The sequence below is a fragment of the Equus quagga genome, chromosome 12 (assembly GCF_021613505.1).
Source record: "Equus quagga isolate Etosha38 chromosome 12, UCLA_HA_Equagga_1.0, whole genome shotgun sequence".
NCBI classification, from domain to species: Eukaryota; Metazoa; Chordata; class Mammalia; order Perissodactyla; family Equidae; genus Equus; species Equus quagga.
In genome coordinates, this window is record NC_060278.1 from 32,733,760 (window position 1) to 32,754,008 (window position 20,249).

Consider the following 20,249-nt stretch of genomic DNA (forward strand, 5'->3'; position numbering starts at 1 on the left):
GCGGTGCCATGTCCGCACCCAGGATCCCAACCGGGGAAACCCTGGGCTGCCAAAGCGGAGTGCACGAAGTTAACCACTCGGCCATGGGGCCGGCCCCTCATGTATGTTATACACCATTCATATTAAGTTTAATTCTGTGTAATTTGTCACTACAGTGAATAGATTATTTCTTATTTCCATTGCTGTTATATAACTATTATAGAGAAAAGGTATTGATTTTTAAATATTTGTCTCATATTGAGCCATCAAATGATCTTATTTTACTTATTGTTACTAATTTTGGGTCTCTTAGGCATATAATCTTGTTATTGAAAAAGAGGAGTTTTCCTCCTTTGCCCCAGAATTTATAATGGTTATTTTATTTTCCTCTTACAATGTCAGACCTTGGAAAACAGTGATGAGTAGCAGGTATCCTGGTCTCGTTCCCAACCTTTGTAAAATGAGAAATTCTGTTTGTGGGCAACAGCTGTGCTCTGTGCCCGTGGAGGTCCATCTTTCTTGTGATCATCCGTTTCTGATGTTTGTGCTGTGGATTGAGGCTTGTTTACCTAGCCTCCACAATCACATGAGCCTCCACAATTCTTTTTGTGTGTGTGCAAAAGAAGCCAATTTATGAGATTAAATAAAGTCCATGGAGTAAAGAACATGGGGTAGTGCACCTCCACCCTGGCTGGACCAGCGCAGTGGGGTGGAGCACATGCTGCATCCCCTGCCTCTCCTCCCCTCCCATGAATAAATCTCTTCACACACACACACGCACAGGCACACACACACACACACATGCACACGGACACACGCACACAGACACGCGCAGACACACGCACAGACACACGCACAGGCACAGACACACACAGAGACAGACACACACGCACAGACACGTGTACACAGACACATGCAGACACACAGGCACACACACAGACACACGCACACAGACACACAGACATGCACAGACACACGCAGACACAGACACACACAGACACACACACACACAGACACATGCACACAGACGTGCACAGACACACGCAGACACACAGACACACGCACAGACACACACACACACACACACACACACATCTCCTACTGGTTTCTCTTTTCTAGTTGATTGTTGACTGTTACAAATACTAATTGTTTAGAAAGCTGTGATCACATTTGGACAAATGAAGACTATTTTGACCATCAAAATCGAATTTTAAAACTTAAAATTAAGACTTAGAGCATCAGCTTATTTTCAATATTATAAGTTGTACATTTTATATATGAATCTACCATTAGAAAAACTTATGAAATATGTTTGACAGATTATTTAAATCCACACACATTAGTCTTTTGTATGTAAATTAACTACAGCTATACAAGTCTTATATGAAAAGTTTTATGCAAAATAATAATATTTGACACATTTATACATTTTCAAAAATCTACTTTCATTCTTAGAAAGGATTGTAATAGCAACATTTTGGGGTTTTTTTAATTTTTATTTTTTTAAAAAAAGCCATAGAAGAGTATCTAGACTACCTTAAGATAAATGCAAACACATTAAGGATTAATCTCATAACACACAAATATATGAAAATATTTCTGTTTTGGATAATTTAAGAACATGTTTTAGATCTTGAATTTGATGATACTTACTTTGAGCTTATACTTAGTATTTCTTGGTTAAACACACTCTCAATATAAGTATATATACACACTCCTTTTATGTACATATATCCATAGTAAACAAACCTTCCTTTTTTTCTAGTTAGTCTTTTGTTTTCTTTCAGGTTTGTGAAGTGGTGCATAAATATATTGTTTATAAATCCTCATATAATGGAAATAGCTCAAAACTAGAACACTGAAGAACAGGAGTGTCAGCAGAAAGAGGAGCGAGGCGACCAGGTAGACACTTGGACTGAAACGAGAAAAAAGTCCTTAGCGGCCATTGTTCACTGTGGTTATATATTTATTTAGTCAAACAGTTTTTCAATAGCTAGCTACTATGCCATTGACAGAGAACAAAGATTAATAAGACACCTTGTCTACCCTAAAGGTGTTTACTCCTTAGTGTTTGAGGCTGACCAGGGAGGAAAATAGACAGCGTGGTCAATACAATGAGAGAAGGAGGTATAAACTTCTATGGGAGCCAGGCATCAAGGAAGGCCTTCCACTGGAGGTCACCTTCGAACCGAGTATCTGTAGGAGTTGGCTAGCTGTGAATAGGATTAGGAGTATTAGTCAATACCTGGGAGTGGAAGAAGAGATTCAGGTGGGCATAAAGTTGCAGGCTAAGGGAGATGCATATGCAAAGGCATGGAAGTGTGAGAAAACCTTAAGGTCACCCCTAGACATTCTGGAGCTAACACTAGTCAGTGTGACCAGAGCTCAGGTGGCAGGAGGAATGGTTAGAGATGAGGAATGATGGGTGGTTAGAGATGAGAAAGACAGCTTTTATCAAGCTATAGAGTGTGGATTTTAGCCTAAAGGCAAGAGGAATTTCAGAGATATGATATAGAACTGTCATTTTAGAAGGATGATTCTGATTGTTGGGTGAAGAATGGAGGAATGAGAAGCATGAGTGTCGAGGAGAAAAAGCAGTTATGAGGTTTTTGTAATAATCCAAGTATGATGAGGGTCTTAACTGACTTAGTGACTGAAGAAATGGAGAGAAGCAGATAGATCTCAGATATATTTGGAAGTTAGATTGGATTGATCCTAGTGACTGTTAAGATGAGGGGTTTGAGAAATACGATGGAATAAAGGACGTCTCCCGAGTTTTGGGATGAGGTAACTGTGAGGATGGTATCAGCATTCTCTGATAGAGGAAATTCAGAGGGAAGAACACTTTATTGAGGGTGTGTGTGATGAATATGGTTGGTTTACTTTTGGGCATATTGAATTTGAGGTACCCGAGGGTCAACTAGGGGTGTGTGTTTGTGTGTGTACACTATTTATTAGATCGTACTTTCAGCTGGGTGACTCTTCGCCTAGGACTCTGCACGGGTGCCTCCCATCAGAGTGGATTTATTTCTTAAGCCAAACTCTGTGCTGTTTTCCCTTTGGAGTCCTGGTATCTGATTTTAGTTCTTTGTTCCCCTTTAAACCATGATTATTTGTTTGCAGTATTACAGCTTCCCCAGATTCCCAGACCCCTTAGTCTGACCTTCCTCCTCTGTGGATGCAAGTTTAATCTGGTTCCAGTGAATGGTTTCCCTCTTGGAAGTTAATTAACTAACTTAAACCATCTGATATGTGCCAGGTACTATGCTGGGTGCTGGAAAAACAATGATGAGTAAAAATAGACATGGTCCCCATCCTTAGAGAGCTTACATTTTAGTGGGGACATAATCATTAATTGAATAATGAGAAAATACATATAAAATTGCACTTGTGATGAGAACTAAGTGGGAGAAGTATACAGTGCAATGAAAGCTTACTATAGCAGGATTTAACCCAGTGATTGGGATCAAGAAATGCTCCCATGGGGAAAAGATAATTGTTCTAAAATTTGAAGAATTAAATGCAAGTGGAATTGGTAAAGTTAAGTAGGTAAAGAGGGGAAGGAAGAGTTCCAGATAGAGGAAATAGCATGCACAGAGATCGTGCTATGGGACAGAGTATGGAGAAGGCTGGGGATTGAAACAAGGTTGGTGGGTCTGGAGCTGAGAAAATGAGGGGAACATGATAGAAGATGAGATTGGAGAGGTAGGTAGGGGCTAGATCATAGAAGGTCTTGTAGGCTATGTTAATGAGTTTTCACCTTAAGGAAGAAATTTAAGAGTTCAATCTCCTAAAATTAGCATTTGAAAAGATTACTCTGGCTTTAGTGAGAAGAATGAATTAGAAGAAAATAGGAATGGATGAGGGGAGATCTGTTAGGAGTCTATTGCAGTAGTTGAGACCAGAGACAATGGTAGCTTGGATTAGAGTGCTGGTGATGGGTTTGGTAAGAAGTGGATTCATTCAAGGGCAATTTAGGAGATTAAATGAATGGGAGCCAGTAACTGGATGAGCTGAGAGAGAGAGGGAGAGAGAGATGGAGAGACACAGAGAATGAGAAATAAACGTGAACTCTAAGTTTTTGTTTTTCGTTTTTGACTCCTAGGTGTTTGGCTTGTACAGTTGGATGTGCTATTTCCTGAGAGAGGGAACCCTGGACAGCAGGGTCACATATTGTCCAACTCCAGAGGGCACCATTCGCATTATAGCCTATGTGAATGGATTCTCCTGGAGTTATGCAAGGACAATCAACAGGACTGTGTGCAATTACCCTGATGGATAAGTTTTAGAGTGGGACAAATAATGTGATAAAAGAATGGGTGGTAACTCATGAGTTCACTTTTGGACATGTCCAGTTTGGCTAGTCTTTGAAGCATCTAAGAGAAGAGGTCTAGTAGACAGTGGCTATATGACTCTGGACTGGACTAGAGGTATGATTGGGAGTCATGTGTAGATAGATGTTAAATGAAATTATAAGTATGGATGAGCTTGCCAGAGTGAGAAGCTCAGAAGACTAGGACTGAGCCCTGAGGAAAGTCAACGTTTAATGGCTTGTGAAGGAAAAGTTGAGGCTCTCTCTACTAAAGAGAGAGAGAGGCTATGGAAGTTTAGGAAAACCCATAGAGCAATATAGCAGTCAAAGGAAAAGTCAACACTGACGAAAGATCAAATAAGATGAGGACTGAGACAGATCTGTCAGATTTAGTGTCGGCCAGTTCCAGTTCAAGATGGCAACATAGGAGGCTCCTGAACCCCCTCCTCCCAAGGACACACTGATGCTTCAGCTACATACAGAAGAGTTTCCTCTGAAAGAAACTGAGGAACTAGCTAAGCAAGTCCTACACATCCAGCAAACAAGAAAAAATCCACCTACACGGAAATAGGTAGGAGAGACTGAGACAATCTTGCCATAAACCCCACCCCTGACACAGCAGCATACAACCAGGAGGGAACTCAGCTCCCAGCTTCTCCCTGAGGAGCGAAGGGTCTAGACCCAACATCTAGCACCCCAGATTTTAAGACTTCCACCCAAAGGACGAGTGCCCCAAACACCTATCTCTGACAGCCAGCAGGGCTTGGGCCCACAAGACCACAAGGCTGCAGCAAACAAACCGGCTCTGAGGACTCGCAGAGTCTAACCCCTCTTGCTGCCTTCCTCTTGCTCAGCACAGAGGCAGCAGACTGAAATACCCATCTTCTGGTCTTTCCATGAAAGAGGCCTATTTGCTTATCTTAAAAACTGCAACCTGAGGGGCAGGCTCCTAATTTAACACAAATCTAGGGGCCAACTGCAACCCTCTCCAGACCAGGGGGGCCTTCAGGGGCCGTCTTCGCACTGTCAAATAAAAATGGCAAGTAATAGGATATATTGGAATATATGAGGAAGCCATTTTGGTGTAAACCTAATTTGGCCTGACCTTGTCTTTCCAAAAGGGCCTGACCGAGGCGGTTGAGCATGCATTGTATATCTGCTTTAGAGATTCCCTATGGCAAGAGCAAAAGGCCCTTGAGATAAAGGTGCAACTTCCCTCCCCCTCCCAACATTGGCGTCTCCTTAAGGATTAAGCATCTTTCCTTAGGCTAGAAACTGATTGCTGCGCTCACCTGTGACCGCCCAGCTCGAGACAATAGACTTGCCTCCTGCTACGCCCACCAAGATAGCAGACCCACTACCTGCTGTGTCCATCAAGCGCTGTGCCGACAGGGCAATCTTGTGACTATTGTGGGAGGGACATTTCAATCATATGTAAAGCACCCTCTTTGGGGGTATATAATCATTCTGTACACCTCATTTCTTTGGTGCCCTTTCTTCCTTCGGGAAGAAAGGCCCCGGGCCATGGTCCTCAGATTTCAGCTCAGAATAAACTTACCCAAATTTTCATTTATAGATTGGTTATGGATTATTTTCGTCGAGCACTCTGCCTCTGTCTCTCCCCCTGTCTCTCCCCCGGTCACTGGGATCTCCCTGAAAGGAGCTTGTGCACACATCTGGCACCCCAGCTTCTACGGCTACTGTCCAGGGGACACACCTCTTGGTTGCCCTGGCTCTGGTGCCCAGCAGAGCTTCTGTTCCCCAGTCCCACAGGACTGAAACAAACGAAGAGACTATTCTTAATTGGCCATTCCTCCAGGGCTCAGGGCAGGGGGAACAGACAGAAATGCCCATCTCCCAGTCTTCCCCTGAAAGAGGTGTCTATGCATACATTAGAAGAGGCTGCCCGAGGGTCCCGCTTCAGCCAGCCTGCATCTGGGTGCAGACCGAGAGGCTTCTTTCTGGGACACTGGTGTCTTGGTGCAGCCTCACCTGCTAGGAGACAGTAAGGGCTAAGAAGGCAGCTTGGACAACCATGAAGGTTTGAGAGACAACCAAGAGCTGGGACAGGACTGAACAATAAGTTCATCTCCTCCATGAGGCCACTCCTTCAAGACTAGGAGAGGTGGCTGGGTTATCTAGTGCATAGAAACCAAGAGAGAGTCAAGGAAAATGAAGAAACAGAGAAAAATGTTCCAAACAGAAGAATAAGATAAAACTCCAGATATAGACGTTGATGAAATGGAGACAAGTGACTTACCTGTGAAAGAGTTCAAAATAATGGTCATAGAGATGCTGAACGGGGGTCAGGAGAACAATGCACAAACAAAGTGGGAATTTCAACAAAGAGAAAAGGTGAGAAAGTACCCCACAGATTTAATGTAGGCAAAAGCTATTCTAATGAGAGGTAATTGGTGGAGTGATAAGATAGGAAGCAGACTGGATGGATGAGGAAATAGGGATGGAATATAGGGAAATGGAGACTAGGAGTGTAGACAAGCCTTTTGAGAAGCCTGTTTTGCAAGGAGGAGAGAGAGGGTGGTAGCTGGAGGAGGGTGTGAGGTTGAAGTTTTATTTATTTATTTAAATAAAAAACTTGAGGGTGATTAAAAGCCTGTTGGAAGGATGTAGTTGAGAGCAAAGTGGAATATACAGGAGAGAGAAGGAATAATTGATTTGGAAGTTTCCTTAGAAAGTGGGAAGGACTAGGGTTAAAACCATAAGTGGAAGAATTATATTTAAAGAGGAGGAATACTATTTCTTTTGTTGTAACAGGATGGAAAGAGGACACAATGGGTATAGATGTTAGTTGCTTTATATGTTTCAATCAGAAATGGAGTTCCTGTCTGACGGCTTCTAATTTCTTTGTAAAGATGGAAACAAGATCATCTGGTGGCTGTTAAGGACAGGTGGTCTGAGGAGGAAGCTAGTTAAATAAGGTCTGAAGCAGTTGTTATGGAGAGTGGAAACAGTGGTTGACCAGAGAAAGATAGTGAGATTCCCAGGTACTGTTGGTGACCTCTTTGAAGTTGATGATCCATCTGCCCTGTTGTGTAACTTCCTTTACCAGTATCGGGCTGCTCAGGTGTAACCACAGAGAAACTAAGTAGTTGAGGACTTGCCAGATGGGGGGCCAAATCCAGGGGAGTATTAATAAGTGGTATTGGGTTAATAGACTTTGAAATGTAAGGAAACAGGAAGCAAAAAAGGAGAAACTGAAAGTAGAAGTGGAGGTCCCAATGAGGATGAAGAAGGGTTGTTGTGGGTGTAGCTGAATTAATAAGATGGAAGTTCAGAGAAGGGGATGTCTGAATCGATGCTTTAGGAAGCAGAGAAGTTATGATAGTGGGGGGGATTGGAATTGGCCACCCCAAGATATGTCTCTTTGGCATGAGGATTATTTTGGGCCGGTTACTTTTAAAACTGCAGACATGAAGGAAACTCTGAAAAGTAGAAGTTATCCTTTGTTGAGAGACATTTACATTTGTAAAGGAAATCTCTGTCTGTAAAGGTCTCTCCCTCTGTACCAGGAAGGAGGGGGGATGACCTTATCTCTAGAAACTCTTAGCAACGCAGAAGGCAAGAACTTAAATCTGCATAATAACCTTACTCTTGTTTACTGTACTTTTCTGGTAATCTCCCATAACTAACTCCCCCCACCCCCAACATCCTCCTTTGTCTGTAGCTGAGGAGGGTATTTAAGATGAGAGCTTCCACCATTTTGGTGAGTTGCTCAGTTTGCCTGAGCCTCTCCCATGTATACATGTTATAAAGCTTTGTTGGATTTTCTCCTGTTATTTTGTCTCATGTGAATTTAATTTGTTGTCCGGCCAGAACGACCCAGAGTGGGTGGAGGAAATGTCTTCCTCTCCTACAATAGGAATGACAATGACAGTGTGCAGGTATGACTGTGGGAGTGGATGGCTGAAGTACAGTAGAGGAGGAGGACACCAATGATGAGGAAAGACTGTGATGTTGGGAGGGTTGGCTATGTGGACACCAATGGTGGGACTTGATGTGGAGATGAAAACAGTGTGGCAGGGCCAAAGTTGTCAATGAATGAAGGGGAGTTTGGAGAGGACACAGCAGTGAGGACAGAGAAAGGACAGGGGGCATAGCAGATGCCATGAGCCTCAAAGGATGTATGGTTTTGAAAATTTTTTTGGTTTCATCTTAGAAAAACCAGAATAAGTAATGGTCTAGGAGTGGTAATGGCTGCCTGAGGCACATGGGCAGTGTCAGATAATAACTAGCCATTCCTCTAGAGGGCAAAGGTGAAGCAGTGTCCTCAGGGCATAGAGGGAGATAGACAGAGGGAGAGCTCAGAGGACAGTTGAGGATTTAGGTGAGTTTGCTGGTTAAATGGTGGCAATTCCAAAGGACACAGTGGAAAATTTGGGGAAGTGGTTGAGCACTGGGCCAGAAGCAAGGAAGTACTGACATCGTTGCCTCCTACAAACAGATCCTTAGTCACTGCTTGCTCGTGAAAAGGGCTCTCTTACTAGGAAGGTATTCACCACCAGGTAACCCCTGCTCTGCCTCTGGCACCCTTCAGGGCCCAGGCGTGAGAGAGACTAAGCTGTAGTCACTAACCTAAAGGGCTGTCCCTTACACCCAGCGTGCGGTGTCACCTTCCCCAGCTGCTGAAATCCAGCCGCTGGGAGGGGAGCTGGCAGACAGGTGCTGCTCCTGCACTCTCCCCTCTTTTCCCTAACTCACCAGCTCCCCCTTCTGTTGGTGGATACATGTTCCTAATATTCATCTAAATCAAACACACCAACCTAACGAGAACTTGCTGCAAAAAGGCTATGCCTGTTTCCCAAAGTCACTTAGAAACAACTCTCATTTGCAGATTATTCGCACCATTAACCTCCCATTAGCACAAAAAATTGAGGAGTCAGTAATATTTAAAGTAGGGCCATAAGTAACTTAATTGTTTGTCTTTCTCTTTTGTTTAACATTTTACAAAAAGCAAAACCCAAAACACCAGGCCCAGGACAGAGAAGCAAAGTCATGTGTGGCCCGGCGTCAGCAGAGTTAGGACTGTGCTCTGCTCTCCAAAGAAGCTGGAGCCGAGTCCACAGCAATGCCTTGACTGCCTGTTTCCTGGACGCATCCGGAAGATGGCCAGCAGTCAAGGGCTGACTCGGGGTCACTGAAGCCCAGCCTGTCTCCTCCCAGTCCCCACTGCTGCCGTCTGCCATCTGCCCCTTTGGCGGAGTTGGAAGACATGTCTGATGTTGAGTGGGATGGAACAGAAGGGGACCCTAGCGGCAGTTAGAGTTCTCAGGAATTCGTTCCTTCTTTATCCCTGGTATAATAGATACATATAATTTTTAGGATGTCACATATAGAGCAGGAGTATTAGTGTACCAGGAAAATGTGTACGAAATGCTTTTCCTTTTTAGCTGCCACCCGTGTTTTTTTTTACAACTTCCCTCCGTAAAGCTTGATTAGTCTCCGGTCATTACCTGGGAATCACTCCAAAGGTCTCTATTGCAAATATAGCCGTTAGGTTACAGAAACTGCAAATTAGAAAAATAATATTAAAGATTAAACCAAGTATAAGATATTAAAAAACTCCCTCCACATCTCTATGGTAACAATCAAATCATATCTTAGTTAAGGTGTCATTTTCTTGACAAGGGAGAGAATGGACACATTCATGTAACAGCTGGGAAGACTTTTTCCTATGTGTGACAGGCTGCTTGCTGCAAGCTTCCACAGAGCTTGTCAGTGCAACCTCACTGTCTTCCGAACAGCTTTACGTCATTTTGATAATGGTTCCCAAGGCAACAGCAGTGATGATATTAACAATAATTAACAATAATACGTATTGACAGAAATAATAAATAGCTATTTATTGAACATTAATACTTATTGAAAATGAACACTGATTGAGCATTTGCTAGGTTCCAGGCAGTGTATCAAATCTTTACATGAATTCTCTTGGTTAATCCTCAGAGCAACCCTTTGTTTTAGATGAGGAAACTGAGGCTCAGATAGGTTAAGCTACTTGCAAAAGTTTGCACAGTTGCAAGTAGCAGAGCTAGGATTTGAATTCAGGTTTTTCTGACCAAAGGGCCTGTGATGTTCCCCTGAGGTAGGCTAACTCCTTCCGAAAGCTGAGAATGCGAGGAGCTCAGGATATGGAACTGTGTTATTTTCTCTAAAGGTACTGAGTGTCTCTCATAATTTAGCATATTGCCTGGAATGAGGCAGGATATAGCTAAATAAGCACTCATGATATGTTTTCACCTTCCTTCATGTGGAAGAAGAGAGAGGAAAGGAGCTTAATTCTTAGTGTTTGCTGTGTGCCCAGCAAAGTTAGGAAATTTTACCCGGGTACTTCATTTAATCCTCAGAATACTGTAAGATAAGTATTATTGACTCATTTTACAGATTAAAAAATAAGCTCAGAGGGACTAAGTGATTTGCTTAAAACTGCATAGCTGCTAGTGACAAAACTAGGATTCAAACCAAAGTAGACTCTCTAGCATAATGCCCTCAAGGTCCATCCATGTCATTGCAAATGGCAAGATTTCCTTCTTTTTTATGGCTGAATAATATTCCATTGTATATATACCATATTTTCTTTATCTATTTATCTGTTGATGGACACTTAGGTTGTTTCCATATCTTGGCTATCGTAAATAATGCTGCAGTGAACGTGGTGGCACATATATCTTTTCAAATTTGTATTTTCGTTTTCTTCAGATAAATACCCAGAAGTAGAATTGCTGGATCATGTGGTATTTCTATTTTTAATTTTTTGAGGAATCTCCATACTGTTTCCCATAGTGGCTGCACCAGTTTACATTTCCACCAACGGTTCACAAGGTTTTTCTTTTCTCCACATCCTCACCATCACTGTTATCTCTTGTCTTTTTGATGATAGCCATTGTAACAGGTATGAAGTGATATCTCACTGTGATTTTGATTTACATTTCCCTGATGATTAGCCACGCTGAGCATATTTTCATGTACCTGTTGGCCATCTGTATGTCTTCTTTGGAAAATGTCTGTTCAGATCCTCTGCCCATTTTTAAACTGGATTGTTTGTTTTCTGCTATTGAGTTGTATGAGTTCTTTTCTTTTCTTTTTTTTTTGAGGAAGATTAGCCCTGAGCTAACATCTTCTGCCAATCCTCCTCTTTTTGCTGAGGAAGACTGGCCCTGAGCTAACATCTGTGCCCATCTTCCTCTACTTTATATGCAGGATGCCTGCCACAGCATGGCTTGCCAGGCGGTGCCATGTCCACACCCAGGATCTGAACTGGCGAACCCTGGGCTGCTGAAGCAGAACGTGTGCACTTAACTGCTGCACCACTGGGCCAGCCCCATATGAGTTCTTTATGTATTTTGTATGTTAACCCCTTATCAGATACATGGTTTGCAAATATTGTCTCCCATTCCATACATTGCCTTTTTGTTTTGTTGATGGTTTCCTTTGCTGTGCAGAAGCTTTTTAGTTTGATCTATTAACGCTTGTTTATTTTTGCTTTTGTTGCTTTTGCTTTTGGTGTCAAATCTAAAGAAATCATTGCCAAGACTGCTGTCAAGGAGCTTACTACCTATGTTTTCTTCTGGGAGTTTTATGGTTTCAGGTCTTTTTTCTTTTTTTGTGAGGAAGATTGGCCCTGAGCTACCATCTGTGCCAGTCTTCCTATATTTTATATGTGGGACGCTGCCACAGCATGGCTTGATGAGTGGTGTGTTGGTCGGCCCCTGGGATCTGAACCTGTGAACCCCTGGCCACAAAAGCAGAGCACGTGCACTTAACCACTATGCCACTGGGCCAGTCTGTATGTTCAAGTCTTTAGTCCATTTTGAGTTAATTTTTGTGTGTAGTGTAAGATAGTGGTCCAGTTTCATTCTTTTGCATGTGGCTGTCCAGTTTTCCCGGCACCATTTATTGAAGAGAGTGTCCTTTCCCCATTGTATATTCTTGACACTTTTTCATAAATTAATTGACTATATATGTGCGAGTTTATTTCTGGGCTCTCTATTCCATTCCATTGATCTCTGTGCCTGTTTTTATGCCAAATTTATACTGTTTTGATTACTGTAGCTTTGTAATATTCAGGCATACCTTGGATGTATTGTGAGTTCGGTTCTAGACCACTGCAATAAAGCAAATATCACAATAAAGTGAGTCACACAAATTTTTTGGTTTCCCAGTGCATACAAAAGTTATGTTTATACTATACTGTAGTCTGTTAGGTGTACAATAACATTATGTCTAAAAAACAATGTACATACCTTAATTAAAAAACACTCTATGGCTAAAAAATGCTAAATCATCTGAGCCTTCAGCGAGTCCTAATCTTTTTGCCTGGACGGTCTTGCCTGGATGTTGATGACTGCATGATCAGGGTGGTGGTTGCTGAAGGTGGGGTGGCTACGGCAACATCTTAAAATAAGACAACCGTGAAGATTGTGGCATTGATTGACTCTTCCTTTCACAATTTCTTTGTAGCATGCAATGCTGTTTGATAGCATTTTACCCACAGTAGAATATTCAACATTGTAGTCAATCCTCTCAAACTCTGCTACTGCTTTATCAACTAAATTTATGAAATATTCTAAGTCCTTTGTTGTCATTTCAATAATCTTCACAGCATCTTCACCAAGAGTAAGTTCCATCTCAAGAAGCTTCTTTTTTGCTCATCCATAAGAAGCAACTCCTCATCTGTTAAAGTTTATCATGAAATTGTGGCAATCAAGTCACATCTTCAGGCTCCAATTCTAGTTCTCTTGCTATTTCCACCCACATCTGCAGTTACTTCCTCCACTGAAGTCTTGAACCCCTTAAAGTTATCCATGAGGGTTGGAATTAATGTCTTCCAAACTCCTGTTAATGTTGATGTTTTGACCTCTTCCCATGAATCATGAATGTTCTTAATGGCATCTAGAATTGTGAATCTTTTCCAGAAGGTTTTCAACTGACTTTGCCCAGATCCATGAGGGGAGTCACTATCTATGGTAGCTAGACCCTTAACAAAATGTATTTCTTAAATAAGACCTTAAAGTTGAAATTACTCCTTGATCCATGGGCTACAGAATGGATGCTGTGTTAGCAGGCATGAAAACAACATCCATCTCATTGTACATCTCCATCAGAGCTCTTGGGTAACTAGGTGCCTTGTCAATGAGCAGTAATATTTTGAAAGGAGTCATTTTTTCTGAGCAGTCGGTCTCAAAAGTGGACTGAAAATATTCAGTAAACCGTGTTGTAAACAGATGTGCTGACATCCAGGCTTTGTTGTTCTATTTGCAGAGCACAAGCAGGCTAGATTTAGCACGATTCTTAAGGTCCCTAGGATTTCCAGTGTGGTAAATGAGCACTGGATCCAACTTAAATTCACGAGTTGCATTAGCCCTAACAAGAGAATTAACCTGACCTTTGATGCTTTGAAGCCAGGCCTTGACTTCTCTCTGGCTGTGAAAGTCCCAGATGGCATCTTGTTCCAATGTAAGGCTGTTTCATCTGCCTGGGAAATCTGTTGTTTACTGCAGCCACGTTCATTAGTGATCTCAGCTAGATCTTCTGGAGAACTTGCTGCAGCTCCTCCATCGGCACTTGCTGCTTCACCTGCACTTTTACGTTATGGAGATGCTTCTTTCCTGAAACCTCATGAACCAACCTCTGCAGACTTCAAACTTTTCTTCTGCAGCTTCCTCACCTCTCAGCCTTCATTGAATTGAAGAGAGTGAGGGCCTTTCTCTGTAGCAGGCTTTGGTTTAAGGGAATGCTATGGCTGGTTTGCTCTTCTATCCAGACCACTAAAACTTTCTCCGTATCAGCAATAAGGCTGTTTCACTTTCTTATCATTGTGTGTTCACTGGGGCAGCACTTTTAATTTCCTTCAAGAACTTTTCCTCTGCATTCACAACTTGGCTAACTGTTTGGTGCAAGAGGCCTAGCTTTCAGCCTATCTCAGCTTTCAACACGCCTTCCTCACTAAGCTTAATCACTTCTAGCTTTTGATTTAAAGGGAAATATGGGCACCTCTTCCTTTCACTTGAACACTTAAGAGGCCATTGTAGGGTTATTAACTGGCTTAATTTCAATATTGCTGTGTCCCAGGGAACAAGGAAGCCTGAGGAGAGGGAAGAGACAGAGGAACAGCCAGTCAGCAGAGCAGTCAGAACACACACGTTGTGTGATTAAGTTCTCCGACGTATACGGGCACAGTTCATGCCACCCCAAAACAATGACAATAGTAACATCAAAGATCACTGATCACAGATCACCATAACAAATCTGATGATCACGAAAAAGTTTGAAATATTGTGAGAATTACTGGAATGTGACACAGGGACATGAAGTGAGCAAAGGCTATTGGAAAAATGGTGCCAGGAGACATGCTCAAGACAAGGTTGCCACAAACCTTCAATATGTAAAAAACACTATATCTGTGAAGTGCAATAAAGTGAAGCAAATAAAATGAGGTATGGCTGTAGTTTGAAGTCAGGAAGTGTGATACCTCCAGCTATGTTCTTCTTTCTCATGATTGCTTTGGCTATTCCGGGTCCTTTGTGCCTCTATAGAAATTTAGGATAGTTTTGTGTATTTCTGTGAAAAATGCCTTTGGAATTTTGATAGAGATTGCATTGAATCTGTAGATTGCTTTGGGTAGTATGGACATTTTAACAATATTAATTGTTCCAATCCGTGAGCATAGAATATCTTTCCATTTATTTGTGTCTTCTTCAATTTCTTTCATCAACATCTTATAGTTTTCAGTTACAGATTTTTCACCTCTTTGGTTAAATTTATTCCTAGGTATTTTACTCTTTTTGATGCAGTTGTAAGTGGGATTATTTTCTTAATTTCTCTTTCTGATAGTTCATTATTAGAGTATAGAAACAATTGAATTTTGTATTTAGTCACGTGTCACTTGATGGGGATGTGTTCTGAGAAATGCATTGTTTAACAATTTTGTCATTATGTGAACATCATAGGGTGTATGGCCTACTACACACCTAGGCTTTATGGTACTAATCTTATGGGACCTCTATTGTGTATGCATCCATTGTTGACCAAAATGTCATTATGTGGCACATGACTGTATTGATTTTGTGTCTTGCAACTTTACTGAATTCATTTATTAGTTCTAGCAGATTTTTGATGGAGTCTTTAGCATTTTCTATATATACTGTCATGTCATCTGCAAATAGTGACAGTTTTACTTTTTTTCCAGTTTGGATGACTTTTATTTCTTTTCCTTATGTAATTACTCTGGATAGGAATTCCAATACGACGTTGAATAAAAGTAGTGGGCAAGAGTGGGCATCTTTGTTTTGTTCCTGATCTTAGAGGAAAGGCTTTCACCTTTCACTATTGAGTCTGATGTTAGCTGTGGGCTTGCCAAATACGGCTTTTATTATGTTGAGGTACATTCCCTCTATGCCCACTTGGTTGAGAGTTTTTATCATAAACGAATGTTGAATTTTGTCAAATGCTTTGTCTGCATCTATTGAGATGATCATATGATTTTTATCCTTCATTTTGCTAATGTGGTGTATCACACTAATTGATTTGTGGATATCAAACCATCTTTGTGTCCCTGGTATAAATCCCACTTGATCATGATGTGTGATCCTTTTAATGTATTGTTGAATTTAGTTTGCTAATATTTAGTAGAGAATTTTTGCATCTGTGTTGATCAGGGATATTGACCTGTAAGTTTCTTTTCTTGTGGCATCCTTGTCTGGCTTTGTTATCAGGATAATGCTGGCCTCATAAAATGAGTCTGGAAGATTTCCCTCCTCTTGTATTTTTCGGAAGAGTTTGAGAAGGATTGGTATTAACTCTTCTGTAAAGGTTTGGTAGAATTCACTAGTGCAGCCGTCTGGTCCTGGACTTTTGTTTGTTGGGGGGTTTTTTCTTACTGATTCAATCTCCTTACTAGTAATCAATCTGTTCAGATTTTGTATTTCTTCATAATTCAGTCTTGGTCAGTTATATTTTTCTAGGAATTTATCCATTTCTTCTAGGTTGTCCAACTTGTTGGCAGATGATTGTACATTGTATTCTCTTGTGATCCTATGTGTTTCTGTGGTATCAGTTGTAACATCTCTTTCATGTCTGATTTTATTTATTTGTATCCTCTCTCCTTCTTTCTTATTGAGTCTAGCTAAAGCCTTCTCTATTTTGTTTATCTTTTCAAAAAATCAGCTCTTAGTTTCATTGCTCTTTTCTATTGTCTTTTTAGTCTCTATTTCATTTATTTCCACTCTGATCATTGTTATTTCCTTCCTTCTACAAACTTTGGGCTTTGTTTGTTCTTCTTTTTCTGGTTACTTGAGGTATAAAGTTAGGTTTTTCATTTGAGATTTTTCTTGTTTTTTTAATGTGGAGAATTTCCCTTTTCATGGCTGAATAAAATTCCTCCACATATATATATTTTCTTTTCCTTTATCTACTCATTCATTGATGGACACTTAGTTTGCTTCAATGTCTTGGCTGTTGTAAATAATGCTGTAATGAACATGGAGGTGCGTATATCTCTTGAAGTTAGTGTTTTGTGAAACTCTTCTATTAATGGTGACCCCAGACTCTATGACATTTTTTGTTCTTCCTACCAGAAATTTTCTTCCTTCTTGACTTAAGTGATGTTGCCATGTCTTAGTATATTTCTTCAACTTTGTAGAGTGAAATAAAAATATTATTCTATCTCATCATTATCCCTTTAAACAAATTCTCTGTAAATTGTTCTTCTCTGCCCCTGGATAAAATATTGAGCAGAAGTTTTCAGGTAATAAAAAGCCTAGTCCAAACTACATATAAAACTTTAGTCTTTCAAACATTGAAAACCTTCTTTCCTCAAGGTTGGGCCTGAATCGTGCTTAAGAGGTAGCACTGGGGAGATGAGTGTGGCCATTCATTTTTCTTATTTTATCCTTAAACTTCCTCTTCCACTTGCTAGCTGCTGTTTCAGAACTCAGAATTGGGTACATGTAGGAGGAAAAAATCAAAATTTTATGTGGCTGAGGGCTTTTGTGTATTGGATGCCCAAATATTAGCTTTTTCTCTTGAGAGGAGAGAGCTAGGACTCCAACATCCAACACACAGAATGGGTTCTTCATACACTCTCATCTTGTAACTGGAAATGTCACCTGATGTTCCAGGATTTAGATGATATGTTCTCTGGCTGGCCATTTGCCAATCACTCCTCCGCTCCTGGCTTCCTATGGTTTTCCCCAGCCATTGTCCCTATTTGGGATCACCTCAACCTTGAGTTGGGTAGGGATGACCTTTCGTGATGACCCAAGTTCAGTTTCCTTTCCTGGGGTTCATATTTGCACCCAGCTGAAAGTGCACACATTTTCTCGCACATTGGTGAAAGCCCTGTTTCCATGCACTATATCACTCTTTAGCCTTCCTATTATCAATGTACCTGTAGGCAGCCTTTTACTTTCAAACTTTCTAGATAAGAGGTAGGAATAGTCTTTGCTCCCCCGTCTTCAAACCAAGAGACCTATGTTAGTTTTCCTGAGTGGTTCTCTGAAGCCCCACTTACTTGGGTGGAGGAGGGGAAATGCACAGCATTCAGAAAACTCTCAGAAGAAATCCTCACTATTAGTCTTTCTTATGAGCTCCCAGCCTTCTCTGAAATAGCTCATTGTGGGAAGGGACCAGTTTTGGGACATCCTCTTTTCAAATCCTGCATTGATGATCAGTTTTAGGACAGGGGATACACTGGTGTTGGGGCTTCTGTTCAAACTACAAAGTGAAGAGAATCACATTTAAATATCCTGTTTTACTAGGTTTTCCTATTAACTTTCTATTTTTTCTCTTCATTTTTTCTTTTATTTGAGGAGCTTTCTGCTGAGTCCCTTTTCCTATCACCCTCAAGACACCCACTTTTGTATTTTCAATTCTTTACCATCAGCTATTCCTTCCAACTCAAGGCCCAAATCAGAATTTTTAACTGTTTATCGGGCATCTTCACTCATATTTCATTGTCCCCTCAAATGCAAAGTCAAGACTCTTATCTCAGTACTTCTCTCTGATAAACCACCCCATTATCTATTTTGGTCAAGGAAAATTCCATAATTTTTGATCACCTACTCTAGAAAACTTGAGACCATATCGAATCCTTCTTTTCCTTCACTTGCCACATCAGATCAACAAAATCTCTCATTTCTGGAAACATATTTATTAGACTTTCTCCTTTCTTTCTGTTCTTATTGCCACCAGGCCTTCCTTTGACCTCTTTCCTTGTTAACTTCACTCTTCTCATTTATCTGTGTACAGTGTTTTTTCCCTTTATACCATTCTTTATACTATTCTCAGCTAGTTTTCCTAGAACTGGACTTTTATCACAACACTCCCCTGGTAAAGATGCTAAAGAAGCTCTCTAGGTCGTGGTTTGAAATTGACTTCAACATGAAGAATTGTCGTAAATTACTCTGCTTCCTTTGTTTCTACCTTCCTCACTCAAGGTATTTTCCACCCTCCTTCATGACTCCAGGAGCCGAGCCATAGACAGGATACTATGTTCAACTCCATTCCATGATTAGTGTGGTTTCTGTCACCTGAAGGGTGTATCCTAGTCCTTTGCAATGTAAATCCTACTAATGTTCCATATTCTCCAGGAGGTTTCCTTCTGATGCTCAAAATAGCATTGATCTTTCCCATCTCTGAGTTATTATTGTGCCTATCAATAATGCAAATGATTATATTTGGAAAATATCGCATGTATTTGCTCTGATTTAACCTCCCTTGATTTGTGTGTGTACCCCCACTCCTCCTCCAACTAATTTAAGTATAAGCACCTTGAAGGCTGAGACTGTGCTTCTGTTATATTTGCATCTATCACAGCAATGGAGCATTGTAAAGTACTCAGAATGTAATTGTGAATTGACTAACCTAATCAGTGTTTAACACAAAATCTTATCTCCCACCCCCACAGAATGTCTAATGTGATTGCTACAAGATGAAAAAGTAAATATGTAAATAATAACAATAATTGGATATCTGGATGATCTCCAATTAAATCAAGAAAATAAAAATTTAATTTTGAGGAACTAATGCTAAAACTATTATAATAAAACATTTGTATTCACCTATAGTTTGGATCCAGGATCTTCACACGAAACACATACATTCCGGAATGGTCCATGGGCCAAACTAAATGGTTATGGTTAGACTTGTTGATAATCTCATATGGTTGATTTAAGTCTCCCGGCTTTCCAATAGCATAAGAAAAACAGTGCTTATAGTTCTGAACAGGAAACAAAGACAAAAACCTCAAGGTCATTTTTTGACTTTAATGAACAAAATTATATTCTCATATATTTATCTTGGAAAATTATTTAGCAATGTAATGACTATTCCCTTCTATTCTATCATTTTATTTCTGTATAGTATTTTTAGAGGCTATATTGGGTTAAAGTTTGATAAAAAGTGAAGCTTAGTGAAAGCAAATGCTGTATTTATTTTTTATTTGCAAACAATAATAAATTTGGGTGTTGAGAGTACGTAAGCATATTATTTCCCTAAATCAAAAAAAGCACAAAATCCTCCAAGGATGCTTAATTTGGGGACAGATGCTATTTTGGTCATAAGGTATAGACACAATAGTCAAAGTGGAGTATATTTGGGTTTTTGTCTTCTCCTAGGACTTTTATTTACCTCCATTACCACTACTGTGTCTGGGTGGGGGGTGTCTGAAGATACAAACTAGAAAGAATACTTATCTCCTGTCCCCCTTGTTAAAAGCACAGATGAAATGAGCCTATATCTTTTAAAGTCACGTTGTTAAAGCTAAGAAAACGATTGTTAAAACTTACAGATTTCTGAGCCGAGGTTCTTGTAGGTCCTGTATGCTTTCACGCCCGACTTAAAGGATTCCTCCTCAAGCACCTGCTGTCTGGGAGGCTTCTCATTGGACGGAACAAGACGCCTTGTGGGGCAATTACTCTGGATGTGCCTGATCTGTTGGCTG

The 20,249-nt window shown here is 40.7% G+C and overlaps 1 protein-coding gene across 1 annotated transcript in view; it reads right to left on the reverse strand.

The window, feature by feature from the left end:
• Positions 1–1,740: 1,740 nt before the first annotated feature.
• CATSPERE (catsper channel auxiliary subunit epsilon) overlaps positions 1,741–20,249 on the reverse strand; it is a 253,986-nt gene continuing 235,477 nt past the window's right edge. Inside the window, exons 20-22 of the mRNA XM_046678004.1 lie at positions 19,369–19,526; positions 9,763–9,816; positions 1,741–1,894 (exon numbers count right to left, since the gene is read on the reverse strand). Of these exons, the coding sequence (XP_046533960.1) occupies positions 1,741–1,894; positions 9,763–9,816; positions 19,369–19,526 (366 nt within the window). The remainder of the gene's footprint in view (positions 1,895–9,762; positions 9,817–19,368; positions 19,527–20,249) is intronic.